Source organism: Carassius carassius, chromosome 42 (genome assembly GCF_963082965.1).
Source record: "Carassius carassius chromosome 42, fCarCar2.1, whole genome shotgun sequence".
Classification (NCBI taxonomy): Eukaryota; Metazoa; Chordata; class Actinopteri; order Cypriniformes; family Cyprinidae; genus Carassius; species Carassius carassius.
Window position 1 is genome coordinate 24190877 of NC_081796.1, and position 19485 is coordinate 24210361.

General features: G+C 34.5%; 1 protein-coding gene across 4 annotated transcripts; it reads right to left on the minus strand.

Moving 5' to 3' along the window:
* Positions 1-429: 429 nt before the first annotated feature.
* On the minus strand, positions 430-18903 carry LOC132124288 (dystrobrevin alpha-like). Of its 4 annotated transcripts, none has more exons than XM_059535235.1 (23): positions 18686-18903; positions 13479-13546; positions 13202-13282; positions 12815-13028; positions 12568-12653; positions 11897-12051; positions 11021-11126; positions 10692-10858; positions 9610-9734; positions 9185-9268; positions 8667-8738; positions 7633-7725; positions 5952-6039; positions 5535-5623; positions 5342-5455; positions 4116-4212; positions 3988-4008; positions 3035-3227; positions 2320-2409; positions 2147-2231; positions 1945-2065; positions 742-779; positions 430-645 (listed from the first exon to the last, which is right to left on the minus strand). In XM_059535235.1, the coding sequence occupies exons 2-22, from the start codon at positions 13543-13545 to the stop codon at positions 762-764; spliced, it is 2166 nt and encodes a 721-aa protein (XP_059391218.1). In that variant the 5' UTR covers position 13546; positions 18686-18903; the 3' UTR covers positions 430-645; positions 742-761. The 4 variants fall into 4 exon arrangements, with proteins under 4 accessions (XP_059391218.1, XP_059391217.1, XP_059391220.1 ...); XM_059535234.1 differs by lacking the exon at positions 18686-18903 and adding an exon at positions 16538-16635; XM_059535237.1 differs by lacking the exons at positions 7633-7725; positions 18686-18903 and adding an exon at positions 16538-16633.
* Positions 18904-19485: the final 582 nt, after the last annotated feature.

Here is a 19485-nt window from a genome sequence, read left to right on the forward strand (position 1 = left end):
TAAAATTAAATGTGACCTGGTGACATACGAGATTCACCTGTATTCATTAAAATGTCTTTAAAAAATAATAAACTGCAATCAAGTACTCACACCTATCCAGCTATTAAAATAAATCTGATAAGCTAAGGCAGTGTATTTGTGTATCAAACACTATGAGAGAATCTCAAATAATTCCACTCAAAGAGAAACTGAAGCTACAGCTATTTTATGTTTCAAAGGAGCATCAGGTCAGGCTATTCTGCTCTTAATGCACAATAAAAGATGCCATTTGTAAAGATAGCAGCTTCATTAAAGACCCCCCCTCCCACTTCACCCAACAGATATTTAAATACAGAACACGTTTGAACAGATACACACAGAAATAAACCAAACCGAATACATAAACACCAAGGAAATCAAGGAAATCAAGGAAATCTCCAAGGAAATCTCATAATCACTGGATTTATGGCACTGGCGGTGTTGTAGACAGTTCCATTATTTGTAATTTCCAAAGTCCGTTCACAGTATTGTCTTAAAACATCCTGTAGAGTCTAAAAATATATTTCTATATATTTATAGATTGGGTTGTGTCCCACAGTACTGTTGATGTTTTCAGAAGTGTGGTATGTTCCAGCTCAGGTCTGGCTGCACAGTGCTTCAGAGTCGCTGTGATAAGACAAAGAGAAAACCTTCATTTAAAGCATCAAACACTGTTGTATTCCATCAGTCACCAGTTCATCAGTTCAACAGACAAATACTTACCATTGCTCACTAAAACACAGCTATTCTTGTAAAGTCACCTGGAAAAAACAGAATCAAGGAGTTTAAAACTGACCATGTTAAAATGACCTGATATCCATAGACGACATGGAAGGAGCATGTCTTTTGCAGTAATAGTTGTGGCATGTTGCATGCAGCACCCGTGACATTATTTGTACAGATGCACGGTTAAAATGAACATCATCATGGCACTCAAAAACAGGTGCCTGGAAGCAGCCTGGGGATATGTTCATTACAATGAAATATCCATTTGGTTTAATGGGTATTTCATTTCTATTTCTTCTCATTTCTATAGCAATTAAAAAGGAATCAAAATTTGATATATGATGAAGCACACTCGTGACACATTTTCCAGAAGATTCATCCAAAGTTTGCTGCTTAAAAATAGCTTTGGGTCAGATGACAATGCATATTTGAATACAGAAACGTAAGAGATATTATTTATCTTTTGGGGGAGTTTTGTCTTAAATATAAACCACTTATTACATGCATGTTTAATTGAATTGAATTGAATTGAATTGAATTGAATTGAATTGAATTGAATTGAATTTAATTTAATTTAATTTAATTTAATTTAATTTAATTTAATTTAATGAACAATTAATTCTGACAAATGTTTTTATTTTTTATTTTATTTTGATGCATTAAAAATGTTCACCAAGGCTATGTTTATTTTATAAAAACAATAATAGTGGGAAATATTATTAACATTTTTAATATTGCAATATATTTGGAAATATAATTTATGCTTGTGATGCGATGCTGAATTTTCAGCATCAGCGTCACATGATCTTCAGAAATCATTCTCATATGCTGATATGCTGCTCAAGAAACATTTCTGATTATTACCAGTGTTAAAAACAGTTGTGCTGCTTCATATTTTGGGGAAAGCTAAACTTTTTTTCAGTAATCTCATTGAATTAAGATGCTGTCTAATTTTGTTAATTTTTAGGAGCATAATAATGCCAAGATTATAAATAGAAATATATGTCAAATGATGACTAATGATGGTTGGTTCCGTAATTCGCCATGTTTGATAATTTGCATATTCCAACATATCAAATGCAAAACTCTCTGACATTCAAACTGCTCTGGTACGTATATTAATTTGGACAGAAGCTGATCTTACTGCTGCATTATTGTTTTTGCTTTGAAATGCTCTATAAAAAGGTCTAGGCCTCTCACCAGGACGTTCTTGTCCTGTTCCTGCGTGTGTCTGAGACGTTCCTCCATCTTCAGCTCTCTGTTCAGCTGCTTTTCTAGATCATGTCCATAGAAATCCCCAGACTCCAGCGCACCTGCCGCCCTATGAGACCAGAACCACTGTAAACATCTGGACAGCACGTGATTTGCCAATCAGCAGATGATTTAGTCCAGTTTGTGTTACCCTGATCTTGAAGCGCTCCTGGCGTGGAGAACATCTGATGTTGGGAACGTGAGGTCAGAGATGCTGTCTGTTTCACTCCCCGCCTCTAAACATCATTGAAGGCAAAGTGTGAACATCAATGTATGACTTATTCTATAATTATAATTAAACAAGTGCATAAAATTCAATGTTACCTGAGTTAAGTTCTTTCACCAGTGAAGACATTGTGTTGGTTATGGAGTCTGCAGCTACCAGGAGATCATTTCTTAAGTTCCTTCTGGAGCCTTTAAAAAAGAAACCAAATTATTTTATATTATTTAATAATAACACTTAATGTGTTTTCAACATTGATAATAATTAATGTTTCTTGAGCACTAAATCAGCATATTATGACTTCTGAAGGATCATGTGACACTAAAGACTGGGGTAATGATGCTGAAAATTCAGAAATAAATTATATTTTAAAATGTATTACAATAGAAAACGGTTAAATTGTAATAATATTTTACAATATTAATGTTTGTGCTGCATTTGCTGTTTTGGTAACCAATAACATTAAAATGATTTTTTTTTCATGATTTTTGACCATGTGTATTATATTAAATTACATAAATATGAATATTTAATAACTGCTACTTTATTATTTATAATAATATAAAAGGTATCAAAAAAATAAAATGAGCCACCAGGTGCAGTCAGAAAAATTTTAGAAATCTTCACAGGTCAAATATTAAACATATTTTATGCTGTATAATTCACATAAGTCACATGTGTCCTATTAAATCCTCTGTTTTATTCAACCTAAGATATTCCTGTAATGTCAAAATGCAGTATCAGGTTGTTTTATTTTGTCAGCCCAGGTCAATGAATGAAAGGGTCATGAAAACACAAGAGGATGGTGTGTGCTACCCTGAGCGAAGGCCTGCTGCACCTCTCCTCCCAGACCCATGAGCGAGTCCTGAGGAGTCTGGCTGGGCGTGGTATTGCCGGATGTTGATTGGACGGGCATGGGGATGGGAGTGGTATTGCCGGACACTGATTGGATGGATGTGTTGATGGTGTGGCTGGGGGAAGAGCGAGGGGAGGGGCCAGGGGCCTGGTTCTAGGACACAAAAGGAGATTATCAGGATAATCTATAAATGTAATGTTATACATTCTTAAACCTGTGTTTTTATTAAAAGTATTAAAAAAAGCCTTCCCAAAAAATGACAAAAGCACATAACATTATTAAAACTGAAAATGTATATTTAAAAAATCTTATTAAAAATATAATATAATAGTGTTTAATTAACACTGAAATAACACTGGCTTAATCAAAAACATTCTACAATATTAAGTGCTCAAGGTGTGTGAATGAGTACAAAACATTAATAAAATACATCAAGTCAAATCTTTGTAAATTAAATAATCATTAGCAAATTATTATGAATAACAGTTTGTAACACTATATATAATGTCCTTTGTCAGGTAAGGTTCTTTAAGTAATCTGTCTTAAAATCTGATTGTTGTTACTGGTGGTCTCACGTTTCTCTCTCTTTCTTTCAGTCATTCATGTCTTTAGCACAAACAATGAGTTACAAATCAAAATGCATTATTATTTATTATAGTATGTGTTAGAAGTTTGTTCAAAAACTTGCAAAGAAGGATTAGAGTATGTAATCGACATGCCCAAATGTAGACTGTCTGAATAACAGCATGCATTTACTTTGATTTGTGCAATGCTAAATGAACAAATGCAAGTCCTGGATGGATGCCAAAGACACAACCAACACAAAACATTTTTTGAGTTTCATATTAACACACAGCATCCAGTAAATCTTGAGTAAGTGGAGGTATATTAACAGTTTTGTCACTAGACTTACAGCTCTTTTTAGCTCTTCTTCCTGTAGATGGAGCAGTTCAGCTCATTAACATTAACTCTGGATATCTACATTCCGAATTTAACTTCTTAAAATCGTGTCATCATCATTTGTTGTGTGATCTTTTCTACCTTTAACAGAAGCATGAGCTGCTCTAGTTGGACCATGAGTTCTCGACGGCTCTCCTGAAGAGCTGACATCCTCTGCTCCAGCTCCTCCTTCCTCTGCCTGAGACACATTGTTTACAATACATTTGTATCAGACGTCTACTTTAAAAAAATGTCAATCATTAAAAGCAGGTGCATAAAAATATATAATATATAAAACCGACATTAAATTAAAATATATAAAAATGAATATAAAATAATAATTTTATATATATATATATATATATATATATATATATATATATATATATATATATATATATATATATATATACAAAAATGAAAATGTACCATATTCTTCAATGTGGCACTCGCAGTAGGTTTTATTTACAGGTCAAATCTAATTTCTATAAATGTAATTATGGTTTTACAAAACCATAAATCATGTTCATTATGAAAATCGTAATGAAAAAACTAAAACTTGTGGGTAAAGATATAAAAATAGTTCACATGTGTGTGTGTGTGTGTGTGTGCTCTTGTTTTTGTGACATATCAGGACACAACTCTGTATAATGACATGGGTATGACACAGGTATTACAAGGAGAGGGTGACTTATGAGGACATAACCCATGTCCCCATTTTTCAAAACACTTATAAATCATACAGAATGAGGTTTTTTTGAGAAAGTAAAAATGCACAAAGTTTCCTGTGAGGGTTAGGGTTAGGGTTGGTGTAGGGCCATAGAATATACAGTTTGTACAGTATAAAAACCATTACACATATGGGATAAACCCACTTTCCACAAAAACAAACATGTGTGTGTGTGTGTTTATTATGAATATAGTGATAAAACCACAATTAGAAACCAAAACTGCCACACAAAGCACTTCCCAAATAGATTATTTAGTATGAATCTAGAACCAAAACTTGAGTTACTTGAGTTAAACCACAGTAAATTTTCAGAATTGAAACACTAGAGCTTATTTAAATATCCATGCTTGGCTCAGTTCGCCATTCAAATCTGAACTGGTGATGTCGACATAGAGGAAGGAGCCTCAGTGTTACAAAGTGCTTTCACTCACTCAAGAGAAGAGCCATGATCAGGTTACACTCACTTTCAATGCCGTCTATCTCATAACCATCAGCATCTGTTGTTCACCACATCCGATCAGGTTTCAGGTCTGATTCCCGGCTGTACGCTGCATGTGTCTGTGTGTGTGTGTGAGTGTGTGTGTGTGCAGGTGTTTACCTGAGCAGTCTCAGTTCAGCCAGTAACATTGGGTTTTGTTGGCTTTTGTCTGGCGGAGGCTGGGAGGCTTCTTCATGTTGTTGTCGAAGGCGTTGGATCTCTTGCAAAATCTCCCTAACACACAGTTTATTCATTTTATGAATTCTAATTCAAAGTCACCATGCAATACTTAAATAAACAGACTCAAACTCACTTGTTCTTGTTCTCTAGCTCAGCGATAAGTTGTCGCTGCTGTTTATTAGAGTCCAGACAGAGAGAGATGTCCGCCGGGACTCTGGTCTTCTGTTAATAGTTATCAGGTTGTATATAAAGTTAAAGAGTTGTTTACATGAATTTATTTGTATGTATTAATGCATTATATTTAATATGCACAATTAAAGTCTAAGTGTGTCATTTGTTTTTCCTAAATGCAGCACCACAAGCACAATTGCATGACTGCATAATGTTCGTTTCCAAACAGGTTTCCCAAACAATCCAGTTGCCCACTACATCAATATATCCATGGAAAGGAAAAAAAAAATCTTTTCTAATCAAATTTTTTGCAGTTTATAAAACTAATGGCATTTATATTCAGTGAATAATGGAAAGTTTCTCTGATTGGCTGTCTTACCACTGCAGCTCCATCAGCAGCCAATCGAGAGGCGTAACGGGCAATGAGGAAGTGCTCATCATCCTGGTTTTTACAGCTCTCCTGACAACTGTCAATCATGGAAAAGGGGGTGGAGTTCAGTTATCTTTACAGTTACTGGTTGAGAATGACAAAAGCACTTACTGTAACATTATATATGTATATAGCAATAAGTAGCCTATCCAAATTTTGTTGTTTTCTTGCTGTAACATTTGTGTGTGTGTGTGTGTGTGTGTGTGTGTGTGTGTGTGTGTGTGTGTGTGTATACCAACTGTATTATTTTTTAAATATGCAGAAAAGTTCAAGCAAGTTCTAACACTACAAAAAATTATAATAATTGAAGATATCCACCAGAACTATCCTAATTGCAGAAACCAGCACACGTAAACACATTTCAGGATCTAAGCAAAGCATGAAGACCACAGAGCCCCAGTTTCCCAAAAAAGCACTGCAAGGTTAGGAGCAAAGGCAAGAAATAATCTCAATATTAGACATCTTTGCTGGAAAACACAAGAGGAAACATTTAAAACATGTAGTCATAGGTAAGCACTTCATTCATAGATACTGGTGACTCTAAGATGGGATGGGTTCATTTAGTTGGCAGTATTTGTTTAACAAGCAAGGGATGCTATTAATAGTTCTCATTTTGAACTATTGTGCACATACATCTGGCACTACAGTGAACGGCACTTTTCTTTCTCTGGTTATGGATGTTTTTTGGGGGTTTTTTCAATCCATTTTCTCCATAGCCAAATAAACATTTATGAATCCAACCAATATGAAGAGAATCATAGCATTACACCATGTGATTGCTGCAAAAATACATGAAAATCTGAAAAATGTACATTCAAATACAGTGATGAGGGACATCTCATCCCACAAATATTATATTTATGTATTTATGTGAAGTAACATTGGATTCACAACATGCATTTTATCACATCAAGCATTTAACCCATAACCCTGGAGTTGCTAACACCACTATCTGACATTTTGAAAGACATAATTATAATAGAAATGACAGTAAAATATAAATATCTAGATTATAAGTCAAGAAGCATAAAACATATATATATATATATTTTTGTTGAATTTATAAAACTTATTTTGTACAACAGCAAATTATCTGATTGGTGAATTATGGAAAGTGCAGTTCTTTACTGAGAGTTCAGCAATTCACATTCTATAAAAGCATATTTTATCACTATACAACTTCAGAGCTCATGGTAGTTCTGTACTGAAAGGTTAATACATTAGTGCTAAAAGTCATTCTCTCTACGGGGAAAATGAAGGGCATTTTTACTTCTGGACTGTTACGTTCTATGGCAGTGAAATGTAATATGTTTAACACAGAGCAAATACACTGCTTAACACAACAAAAGCCTGGCCAGTTAGCAAGCTGCAAATACAAGACAGCGCTATGTCCAGAATAGTCACCATCCCACATCTGGTGTCCTTTTTAAAATGCAGAAATGATATTACATACTGTACATTTAAACTGTGGAAAAAACCTGCACTGTTTCCTCAAATGATAGTTTGACATTAACATTGTTAAATTGAGTTCTAGGTATTACCAGACTGACATGGTGACCTTGGAGCTCTAAAAACAGATTAGGAAGAAAACTGCCACAGCAACCTCAGCAGACTGACAGCACACACTGACCATGAACGGTCCTTTCGGAGGAGATTCACATAAAGTCCGATAAGTATGTGCTCATCAGCGAGCCTATCCGCAATATCGAGGCTGTACTGAACCCTGAAACCATGTTTCACAAACACAGATGAGATGAAAAAGTAATGGAGTGTAAAAAACATCTTCACACGATCTTATCTTCTCATCTTCTTATGATTCCACTATTCAATTATGCATTATTTTAATGCATTCATAATAATAATACAGAATGCATTTGTAATACAGAATGCAAATAGATTTTGATGACATATTTAAAAGAACAGTCCACTCAAAAATGAAAATTTGCTAAAAATTCCCTCACCCTCATGCAATCCACGATGTAGATGAGTTTGTTTCTTCATCAGATTTGGAGAAATTTAGCATCACATCATTTGGTCTCCAAACGATCCTCAGCAGTGAATGGGTGCCGTCAGAATGAGAGTCCATCAGCTGGATTAGTTTCTTACAAACTTGCAGCTTTTCACTTCGCAAGAAATTAACTGATGTTTTCATCAGCTGTTTGGACTCTCATTCTGACGGCACCCATCCACTGCAGATGATCCATTGGTGAGGAAGTGATGTAAAGCTAAATTTCTCCAAATCTTTTCTCATGAAGAAACAAACTCATCTACATCTTGGAGGCCTGAGGGTAAGTAAATTTTCTGCTAATTTTCATTTTTGGTTGAACTATCCCTTTAACTTGATGCAAAGTTAAGTTGTGTGGGATGGAGGTACCATCCATTTAATATTGACTATACATTGAAAATTAGTCTTTTATAAATTTGCAATGGACAAAGGACATCTCAAAAAAAAAAATTCTGAACAAACAACGATCAGGTACAAACCAGCATGACTGGTTAAATGGGCTGTTCTTCAATCCCTCACAGCTTTGTTTTTATTTGCATCTACTCAAAACAGTCCCATGTATCTCATTACAAGATGATCTTTGTTCCTTGTTATTCCTTAACATGGTTGTTGCACTTACAACAGATAATAGTGAAATCATTTCATCCAGGTTGACTTACCCTTTCCCTTTTAAAAGATCCGGGGCCGTCCGGGAAAACTGCTTCTTTTGCTTTGTCTCATCGTGAGCACCTCTTTTTACCCCCAAAATGAGACATAATAAAAGTTACAATTAATGAGCAACACGTATACTTACACAAACATGCTTAATCCACACACCAGTGTCATTTTAGTATTATGTATATACTATTATAGCTAGAATTAGCTTTCACTTTCGTCATTTCGGTTTTCTTTATTTAAAGTTTTATTATTTAAATTTTGATATTTATATTTCAATTTTAGTTTTAGTACTTCAATTTAAATTAGTTACTTATTTCAGTTAGTTACCAAAAACACATTTAAAATTTCATTCAATTACAATAGCAGCCTGTCTGACTGAACATAGAAATAAAAGCATAACAGACATAACAAAAAAAGAAACAAAGCCTTCATGATGTGAGGTGAAGCTTGAATGCTTTAAGTTCAGATTTATGCTTGTACACATACTTCTATTGAACATGTCGTACAGTAACAGACTCACGTTTTGCTGGAGTAAGGGTTTCCTGAGTAAGGCATCGTGTGAGGGAGCATGTATTCATTTCCACTGGTCACAGGTCTGGGAGGCCTGGAGGAAATGCAAACAATAATTGAAGCGCAGTGATGAAAGTGTGTCTGTATGTCTGTCTGCACAGTGTCAAACATATCAATGCATCTAAGATTAGCTTTCCCCCATCAAAATATTGTGAATCCATATGATATAAGAGAATATATGACTCTTCATTTCACTTCACTTACCATGTGTCCCTGTTTCGCAGCATAAGCAAAAATCAAACAAACAAAAAAACACACACAAGGCAGGACAATGTTAGCATGCACAATTTTTGTGTAATACAGTCAAGCGTTTTACACTCAAGTAGATTATTCGAGCAAAATGTGTCGGATATGGTCATGTCTGAGTTTACATACCCAACATGAGTGAAGTTGAGCGGTTTCTCAGGTGCATCGGAGAACATCGGGTAAGGAGGCTCTCGACTCGTGGCACAACTCAGAGATTTACCAAGAGCGTCCGACAACTTCTTAGCTGGAGATTTCTGGAGCAAAATAAAGGACTGTACTGAACCAGAAGAATAAATATTCAAAAAAATATATATGAATATGTTTAATGGAACCAAATTATGAAAAACAGGAATTTCTTAAATAAATATGAATGTTTATGTAGAAATACTCAAAGAATATCATAAAAGAGATTACTTACATATAGAGGTCTTAAAGGTGCAGTAACTAATAATAAATGTTTAATTATAACAGTCAGAGACAGGATGGCAAATGTAAATGTAATTTGTAAAACAAATTATTTACCTTTTTTTTTTAATATTGTGTAAAATAAATGTTTATTTATTTTCAGCAATTTTTGCATATTTAATTTGCCTGTAAGATTGAAATCTGTAAGATTTGTTCGAAGAAATTAATATTTTTATTAAGCAAGGATGCATTATATCGCTCTGACGTGACACTAAATGTTACAAATAAATGCTGTTCTTTTGAACTTTCCATCACTTTTCTATTTTGATAAAAATGTAACATGAAATATCATGAAATGTATGTTTCTTAAGCAGCAAATCTTCATATTAGAATGATTTTTGAAGGATCATGTGACACTGAAGACTGGAGTAATGATGCTGAAAATACAGCTTTGATCACAGGAATAAATTACATTTTTAGATTAAACTTATTTTAAATAGAAATAATATAATAATGTTAATAATACTTACTGTATTTTTGATCAAACAAATACAGCCTTGCTGAGCGTTGCTTTCAACAAACATTTAAAAAAATCTTCCCGACCCCAGACACAAGTAAACTTGACTAAAATCTAAAAGTACTTTAGAGAAGAAAAGTAAATGCTACCAAAGTGCTCAGAGTTAGATTAGACTGGTGTCAAGACGTTTAGTATAAAGGCATACAGTGATTTGACATGATTTTTGGCATTCGTTGTCAAAGTCTAAAGGTTGTTTGGATGACAGGTTCCCACATGGCCGTTCACCTACCCATGACATGTACTCCTTCATCTGGTGCTGATTGCTATGGCTGCCCGAGGCATGACCCCTCCAGAAACACTCTTGGCAGAGTTGGTAATTATCACATTGTTGGCACCGGTAGCGAAATCCCATCATGCTCTGGCTGTGGCAGTAGGAGCACTCCACAGGATGGAAGACTAGAGAAGAGATAAGCAAATTCAAGTCAACAATACTAATTGAACACAGTCACAATATTTGTCATTTATATTGTTTCTGAATGGCTGAAGGAAGTAATAACATATCACTGAGCCATATGTATGGTTTGCTACAAAAATGAAATAAACATGCTTAAAATGCACCGTTCTCAACGTTTGCCAGCCGATGCATCAGCGGTAACCAAACCAGACACTGAGGAGGAGGATCCGACATGAACGTGTCGAGAAACACATTGAGCGAGACCTTTTTCTGAGGACGGACAGCAGTTAGTATACAAATGAGTCAATAAATACCATGTGTGTACAAAAGAAAAACAGTTTTTTTGTTTTTCTCAAGAAATTGTGAATTGCAAATGTTGTTGCGGTTCCTATGCACTTGAATCTGGGTCGTTGCTGGTTATTGCCAGTGTGTTGCTTATTAATTTCACCTGTTTCATTGTCTGCCCTACAAAGAATGTCCACTGTAGTCTGTAATATATTTTAATGTTTTTTATGTTCACCAAGACTGCATTTGTTTAATCAGAAATACTGTAAAAACAGTAATAGTGTGAAATATTATTACAATTTGAAAGAACTGTTTTCTATGTGAATATACAGGTATGTGATGCCCAGCTGAATTTTCAGCATCATTACTCAGGTCTTCAGTGTCACATGATCTTCAGAAATCATTCTAATATACTGATTTGCTGCTCAGGATTTTTTTTTTATTATTATCAGTGCTGAACTTGCTTTATATTTTTGTGCAAAACTTGATACTTATTCTTTCATGAATAAAAAGTTCAAGAGAACAGCATTTATTTGAAACAGAATGTCTTTTAAAATTATTATTGTCTTAACTGTCACTTTTGATCAATTTAATGTGTCCTTGTTGAATAAAAGTATTAATTCATAAAAATAATTTTTTTTTATATATATATATATATATAATAAAATCATACTGATCCCAAACCTTTGAACAGTTGTGTCTGATAGCTTTAAGCATGAAATGACATTAAATCGTTTAAAAAAATTATCACAAACCTCTTGTGGAAAGCAGGTTCTTGTGGACTGCTCAGTGTACCCAAAAGATGGTCCCTCAAAAACCGTCATGGGCAGTTTCAGCACCTCCCTGAGGAACTGGTCAAACTGGGAGTAGATCATCACTCCGTTTGGGTCAGATATCTGTGAAAACACATCTTGTGGAACAAAAAGAAGAGTTATCAGTTTCATTTTATAAAGGCAGGAAGAATGATTTATGAAGGACCATGTGATACTGAAGACTGGATTAATGATGCTGAAAATTCAGCTTTGCATAAATTACATTTGACAAAATATTAATGTTTTTTTAATTGTAATAATATTTTACAATACTACTGTTTTGTACTGTATTTTTGATCAAATAAATGCAGCAATGGTGAGCATAAGAGAAAAAACATAAAAAAATCTTCCCAACCCCAAATTTTTGAACAGTAGTGTAGTCTAAAGTTTTATTTCTAGGACCAATTCACCAGAAAAGAGAGAAAAAGTTTTAGCCACGCTGAACAGGTCATAAGAGGCGGCTATGCCTCATGGTTAGAAGTGACTTTCAAGTAATGACAGCTGCTCTGAACTTTAAAATGATGATAGAATGAGTCCATTCATTTAAACATCCATTAATCAGCATCAAACCATTGAACACATCAGTTCACAGGCAAATCCAAAGTGAAACTTACATCTTAGTTTATCTAAAATCTTCCCTCCACAGAGGGCAGCCAGAGCCATCTTCACCACAAAAACCGACATCTTTCCCATACCTTCCCTAAAAAAGACAATCGTCAACTCAAACATTAAAACGGTGAGCAATTTAAGTGAAGATTATGAACAGTCCTCATGTACAGGAAGTTCACTTTTTTCTTTCTACTCTCAAAAAAAATGGCATATATTAAGACAGATTTAAGGCAGCTCTGCAGGGTTTCTTACGGGTCATAGGCCGCCAACAGGAAGTTGAGGATGTACGAGATGGACTGGTCTACATTGATCTGGTGGGTTGTGGGCAGCCGCTTGTTCAGCTGGTAATAGATGGTGGACAGTATTGCTTGCAAATGTGACACTGAGAACTCTGTGTTAAGGTCCATGGAGTTGAGTCTGTTATCCCGGAAAACCTCAATAATATTCCAGATATCCACCAAATGCACTGCAAGAAGTGAAGAACAAATGGCAACATCATTTCCAAAGACTAAAGTTACTGTAAATATAAAAAACAAAGTTGTATTCATAACAATGGGCATTCAAAAGGTTTATGTGAAAAAACACCTACTAATGTTAACATAATGTACATTTCTTAGCAGTAAACACCTTCATACTTACAATTGCACCTCTTCTGAATGAATCTCAGTTTGCATGCTGTCCTATACGTGGACAATCTGATAGAATCAAGATCTAGTGCACCTGTGAGATGAAAACATGGCATCTCATGAAAGTTCATGTCAAAATATACAGCTTAAATATAGCCTAAGACATTTTAGCTGGTGTTTAGATCTAATGCATCCTTGATGAATCAAAATGTAATAATTTCTTTAAACTTATCAACATGATTACCATCATATCGCAGCTTTAGTATGGAGTAAAACAGAGAAATACATACGCATTTCAGCAAACAGTTGTCTTCTGTCTGCCATGGTGCTGCTGTTGCGGCCTGACTCTTCAATCATTCTGCGAAACATCACAAAAAACAAAAGGTCAGTGTGACAGGCATCCCACAGCTGTGAAGGCAAACTGGGCTGCAAATAGACCTTTTGAGGAATTAGTCTTCAGATCTGCATAAAGTTAATTAACTATTACCGTGGGTAAAACAACATATATAATGTATTACATCATTCTCAAAGGTTTTGAGCCATTAATTCACTAAAACTTATAAAAACAAACGGAGTTCTCAAAATAAAACTACAAATACACACCAAAATGCACTAACTATCCATGCTGCATCTGCCTTATTTGGTTTGCATGTACCAAAAGACAGATAAATTTGCAACAAAATAATAGGACTGGCTTGATACTACTTTTTCAGAACCGATCCCGATCCGATACCAAAACATTCTGAGTATCTGCCGATACCGATATCAATCTGATACAAGTGCATTTTCTTTTTAATTAGAGTAGAATTTCTATATCTCCATGTGTGTTGACCTGATTGTCACTATTTTGTGTGTTACACACAATCTACTAAATATAGACAACTTCATTATAAAGAAAAATAACAAATGAAAAAAATATATATAACCATAATTTAGGGCTGGCTTGATACAAACTTTTTAGAACCAAGCCCGATCCAATACCAAAAATTCTGAGTTTCTGCCGATACCGATATCAATCTGATACAATTGCTTTTTTTTTTTTATTAGTGTAGAATTTCTATACCTCCATGTGTGTTGACCTGATTGCCACTCTTTGTGGGTTACACACAATCTACTAAATATAGACAACTTCATTATAAAGAAAAATAACAAACGAAAAAATATTTATAAGCATAATCTAGGGCTGGCTTGATACCAATTTTTTTAGAACCAATCCCGATCCGATACCAAACATTCTGAGTTTCTGCCGATACCGATATCAATCTGATACAATTGCAGTTTTTTTTTTATCACTGTAGAATTTCTATATACCTCCATGTGTGTTGACCTGATTGCCACTCTTTGTGTGTTAAACACAATCTACTAAATATAGACAACTTCATTACACAGGGAAAAAAAGTAAAACAACATCTATAATGACAACATCATTCTCCAAAGTTTTGAGCTGTTAATACATCAAAACTCTACTACAAATTGTATAAAACTGATTTTTTTTAAAATTCAGTTCTCAAAATAAAACTACAAATACACAAACCATAATCTAGGGCTGGCTCGATACCACTTTTTCAGAACCGATCCCGATCAATTACCAAATATTCTGAGTATCTGCCGATACCGATATTAATCTGATACCATTGCCGTTTTTTTTTTTTTACATCAGTGTAGAATTTCAAAACAGATACTGAATATCGGATTGGCTCACCACTACAGAATAGTGAGTCTGATTGGACACACACCCATTGACGTCCACCGCAAAAGATATCGGAAGAATTTTCTCCTCCCTTTTAAAAGTTGATAAAAATATTTACTTTGTTCTCCTAAATATACACAATTAGATTTTTAGTTGCATTTCATTATTTGAAACTTGTTTGCAAACCTGTGACCCACCTCTGTCTTAATATAAAAATACAAGTTCATTGGTGGAATTAATGTGCTTATCTCCCATTCTTCTTTTACAGAGCCCTTTTGTTACGATGCACATTAAAGACAGTAACGGAGGTTTTGAACTTCACTTGTGACCTTGATTAAAAATAACATTTAGAAGATCACCGTCTCATGTTACTGAGGAAACAGCTGTATCATCTAGTACAACAAATATACAGAGCTACAATAATTTATACAACAATTACATTTCAAAAGAGTAGATTATGAAATTGTACAAAATTTTTGGTCATGGTACAATAGTAATTCCTGGACATACTTTGGAATACTTCATGTAAATACGTACGTGATAAATAGGGCAATCTTTCAGTATGATGGTAAATATAAAAACATCATACACTGAAAGAAGAATTGGTATAGAAACAATTTTACTTAGAAATGTATACAGTAGTAAGATTCACAAATAATTACAAAGAACATGACATTTTTAAGTAGAAAGACTGAAATTGTATTTTCTTGTAAAATGTATTCCAATAATCTTTGGGGTGGGATTTTTAATGCTTGTAAAAGAAGTATCTTATGCTCAGCGAGACTGTGCTTATTTGATAAAAAATTACAGTAAAACAGTAATATTGTGAATAATACATTTAATTTAAAATATTTGTTGTGTATATATATAATATGCTGATTTGGTGCTCAAAGAATCATACTGCTTAATATTTTTGTGGAAACTGACATTTTTTGTTAAATATTCTTTACTGAATATATATTATGATTGTCTATACAGTCACTTTTTATCAATTTATTCCATCCTTGCTGAACAAAAGTTTGAATTTCTTTAGAAAAAAAAAATCCTACTGACCCTGAACTTTTGAATGGTAGTGTACATACTGTATTTACAGCCACAATTAGTAAATTGGTTTTTATCATCATAATCTTAAATGACATGAACTTAGAATGATTGCATTTTATGAAAAATGAAAAAAATGCTTTTAATTTGCTCTGAGGAAACTCAGAGTTTTTATCCCTCTCCAAAACAGCACTGTAAACCATACAATGAACATGAAGTTGATCTACTAGAGAAGTTAAACTACCTCCTTCACAAAGCTTTGAATGCTCAATTAACTTTAAGGAATGTTCAATCACAATCCTAGAGATCGAAGAGTTGAGTACAACACGGGGTCAAAGCGCTACACGTCCAGCCATCGATATCAAATTCACCTGCAGATGTGAAAAATATCCAGAATGCACTGCAAAAAATGAATCCATCAGTAACGTGACAGTAATCTACCCTATTGAACTCACATCAGAGATAAGCTGCCACAGCGTAATTAAGCGTAGTGGTTTGGTTCACTGTTTCAACGGAGAATCTATCATGCTAAACCAAATGGAAGAGATCTAAACAAACTAATGCTCTAAAAAGAACCAAACTATCACAAAAAAACAAAGGAAAACCCAAAGCAAATACCCTACGGAAAGCACCATGGTCCTCTTCTCGCTTATTTATAAGCGCGACCACAACGAGTTCAGAACTTTTAATAATGCTTTCTGTCAGGTCGTAACACAACAAAAGTGGCCCATAGAGTTCTTGGCAGCTGACTGAAATAAGAGCCAATAAGGATCCAGCATGTGTAGCCTCTATCTTTAACTTCCAATGAGCGAGACTCACATTCTTGTTGGGCTTAGACGGCTGATTCAGATCTGGTTGCTAGTTTGCACCGTCTCCTAACCCTAGGCCCGGTCCTGCCTGTAGGGCCTGTACAGTTATTTGTAGTTTAAAGACTTTCTCTGTGAAATTATTAGGCAAAATTATGAGGCTACGCAAGAATGGCTTGCTAGAGAGGACTGTAATTCAAGCCCTCTAATGGGACATTTCTAGAGAGATCCCATATTTCACAGAGTCGGTGTCCTAATCTTTTTCTCTCTCTCTTTCTTCTTTTATTGTGGTTCTGGGATCTCCGAGCCTATAAATATCATTTTGGACAGTGGCATCCAGGCATTTTGAACCCGACTCCATTTTTTGTCACTCTCTGTGCGTGATTTATTTAGTACGGCAGGTTGAATGAAAAACATGAAATTTTGTGTGTGTGTGTGGTTTTTTTTATTTGGCTCACACTCGAAGGCAATTGGCTTATAAGGCGTACAGATATGACCTCGAGGACAAAGTCATGTTCTACATAAAGCAGCTGTTCGGAGTATCTTCACCAAGTAATTAGTGCTGGATTACTCGCATTAAACCATATGTGGGAGTAACTGATAGCAGATAATGCTATTGCATTTTTCCAAACCACCACATAATGCATATTTTTGAGAAACACCATTGCTAGATAACAGACAAAACTGACATTAATACAGGCTAAAATGGATTATATTCATAATGCTGCCAAACAACGTATCTATCTATCTATCTATCTATCTATCTATCTATCTATACACACACACACACACACACACACACACACACACACACACACACACACATATATATATATATATATATATATATATATATATATATATACATACATAAATAAACTATTATATATTTGTGTTTTATAGTTAATATGTTATATATATGAAATTCTTATATTTTTCTGTATTTTCCTTTGTATATAGTGTACATTATCAATTAAACTATTATACTTATAATAGTACATATATGCATATGGTTTCACAGGAAAATCCCATTTTAGACATTATTTATGCATTAATAAAATATGCAGTTTATGGAAACATCAGTCAATTTCAATGTCTGAATGAAAATAGATTTCGTTTACTTTTTGCACATTAAGTCCTGTCTTGGGTTGCTTTGAAAGCTGTGAATTGGATTCCATGAGAACTCTATCTGCAGCAAAGTGAACCATTACTCAACCTAACTGCTTTTTCCACCAATCAGACACAGTAACTGCCTGTATGCTGCACTGATTGTCATGGTACCACCATGAAGCAGCACAGAACTCTGGGTAAAGTCTCCCAGCCCATTCAGTCTATGATTTACATGTAGTTGTTTACAGGAAATTCTTCTAATGTCTTCTTTTAAGTAATCTCCATTTGTTTTATGCATCTGATTAGATGAATTAATATAATGATGCACTTCAAAAATAACATGCATAACATTAAATGGCATAGCAAATAAAGAAATAACTTTAATGAACACAGATTGACTTTGTGCATGCAGAACTTTTTTAACCTATTTTCCAAATGTCTTACCATTAAAATTTCACTTAAAGTGCAGAAAATACAAATCAAATGGCAACAATGTTTGTTTAGAATATAAAGGTGTTTTAAAAAAGATTGTTTTTTGTTGAAATTTTACGAGATGAAACAGTAAACAAACAAACACTGCATATAAAATAATCAAATGCATGCAATTATATAAATGTATTATGCATGCATAATATTCAGCAGAATTTAGTAGAAGAATTTATAAGTAGTACCAAAATAAATATAGTTATATTTCATCGTTTTGGCATTGGGGCAGATGATTTAAGACATAATGTTCCACATACACACTACTATTAATATCAAACTTGCATAATCTGCATCATGCGTGTTAGTAGTAGACTGTGGAGCGTTCACAAAGAGGCGTCTCGAGCTCTGTGCACTTGCTACTCACCACCAAACGCCTGTCATCGCCAAAACGGGTTTCAATTCAGCTCCTCTGCGGTCACTAAAGCCCATCTGCGCTCAAACGACGCACTTTATCGACGACAATCTCGGCGTTTGAATACAAAAGTCTGTTTTCGTTCGCATTAGACTCGCGGAGAGCGGCGCGGAGCTCTGCTGCTCATTTGCTTTGATGTGACGTAATGCGCCTCTCGCGATGACGTAATGCGGAGTCTCTCCACTGAACACATCCATCAGTGCTATGCGGAAATATAAATAAATATTAGTAAAGTAATTTTTTATTAAATGTTTTACATTATATGTTATACATTTAAAGTACATTTTGATGTGGCGAAATGTTATGAGCAAATAATTTGTGTGATAAATGTATTATAAATATGAAAAATACAAAAAATATATATCACAACAACAAAAATTTGATCTTATTTAATTTAATTTATCTTGTGCATATATATATTTTTTTTTTTTCAAGTGAAAAATGCTAATGCGTGATTGTATTCACCATTCAGCATCAAAACCTTCGCAACCCTGAAAGGCTTTTTTCACTTTTTCAGTTTTGTCTATTGTCTCAGTGGTGAATGAAGGCCTTCCTGTTGCCTAGTAACCGCGCGCGCACGATGAAAGCTGGGGGCTGGAAACAAAAAAGTGGCGTCGCGACGTGACACAATGGCGAGATGTCAACATGTATCATATCGCGCTTGATGGGTCATGAATAAAATACATGTCATCAATGGCTCAACGTTCAGCGATTTAGCAGGGAATAAAGTAAGTATTTTGCGCGTGAATCAC

What these genes read in the sequence shown, in the direction of transcription:
- LOC132124288 (XM_059535234.1), bottom strand. An exon ending in TGAAGGAGTACATGTCATGG is followed by an intron (nt 9,735 to 10,691) that starts GTAGGTGAACGG and finishes ATTTTGCTCCAG; the next exon opens with AAATCTCCAGCTAAGAAGTT. An exon ending in AGGAGCGCTTCAAGATCAGG is followed by an intron (nt 2,066 to 2,146) that starts GTAACACAAACT and finishes CTGGTCTCATAG; the next exon opens with GGCGGCAGGTGCGCTGGAGT.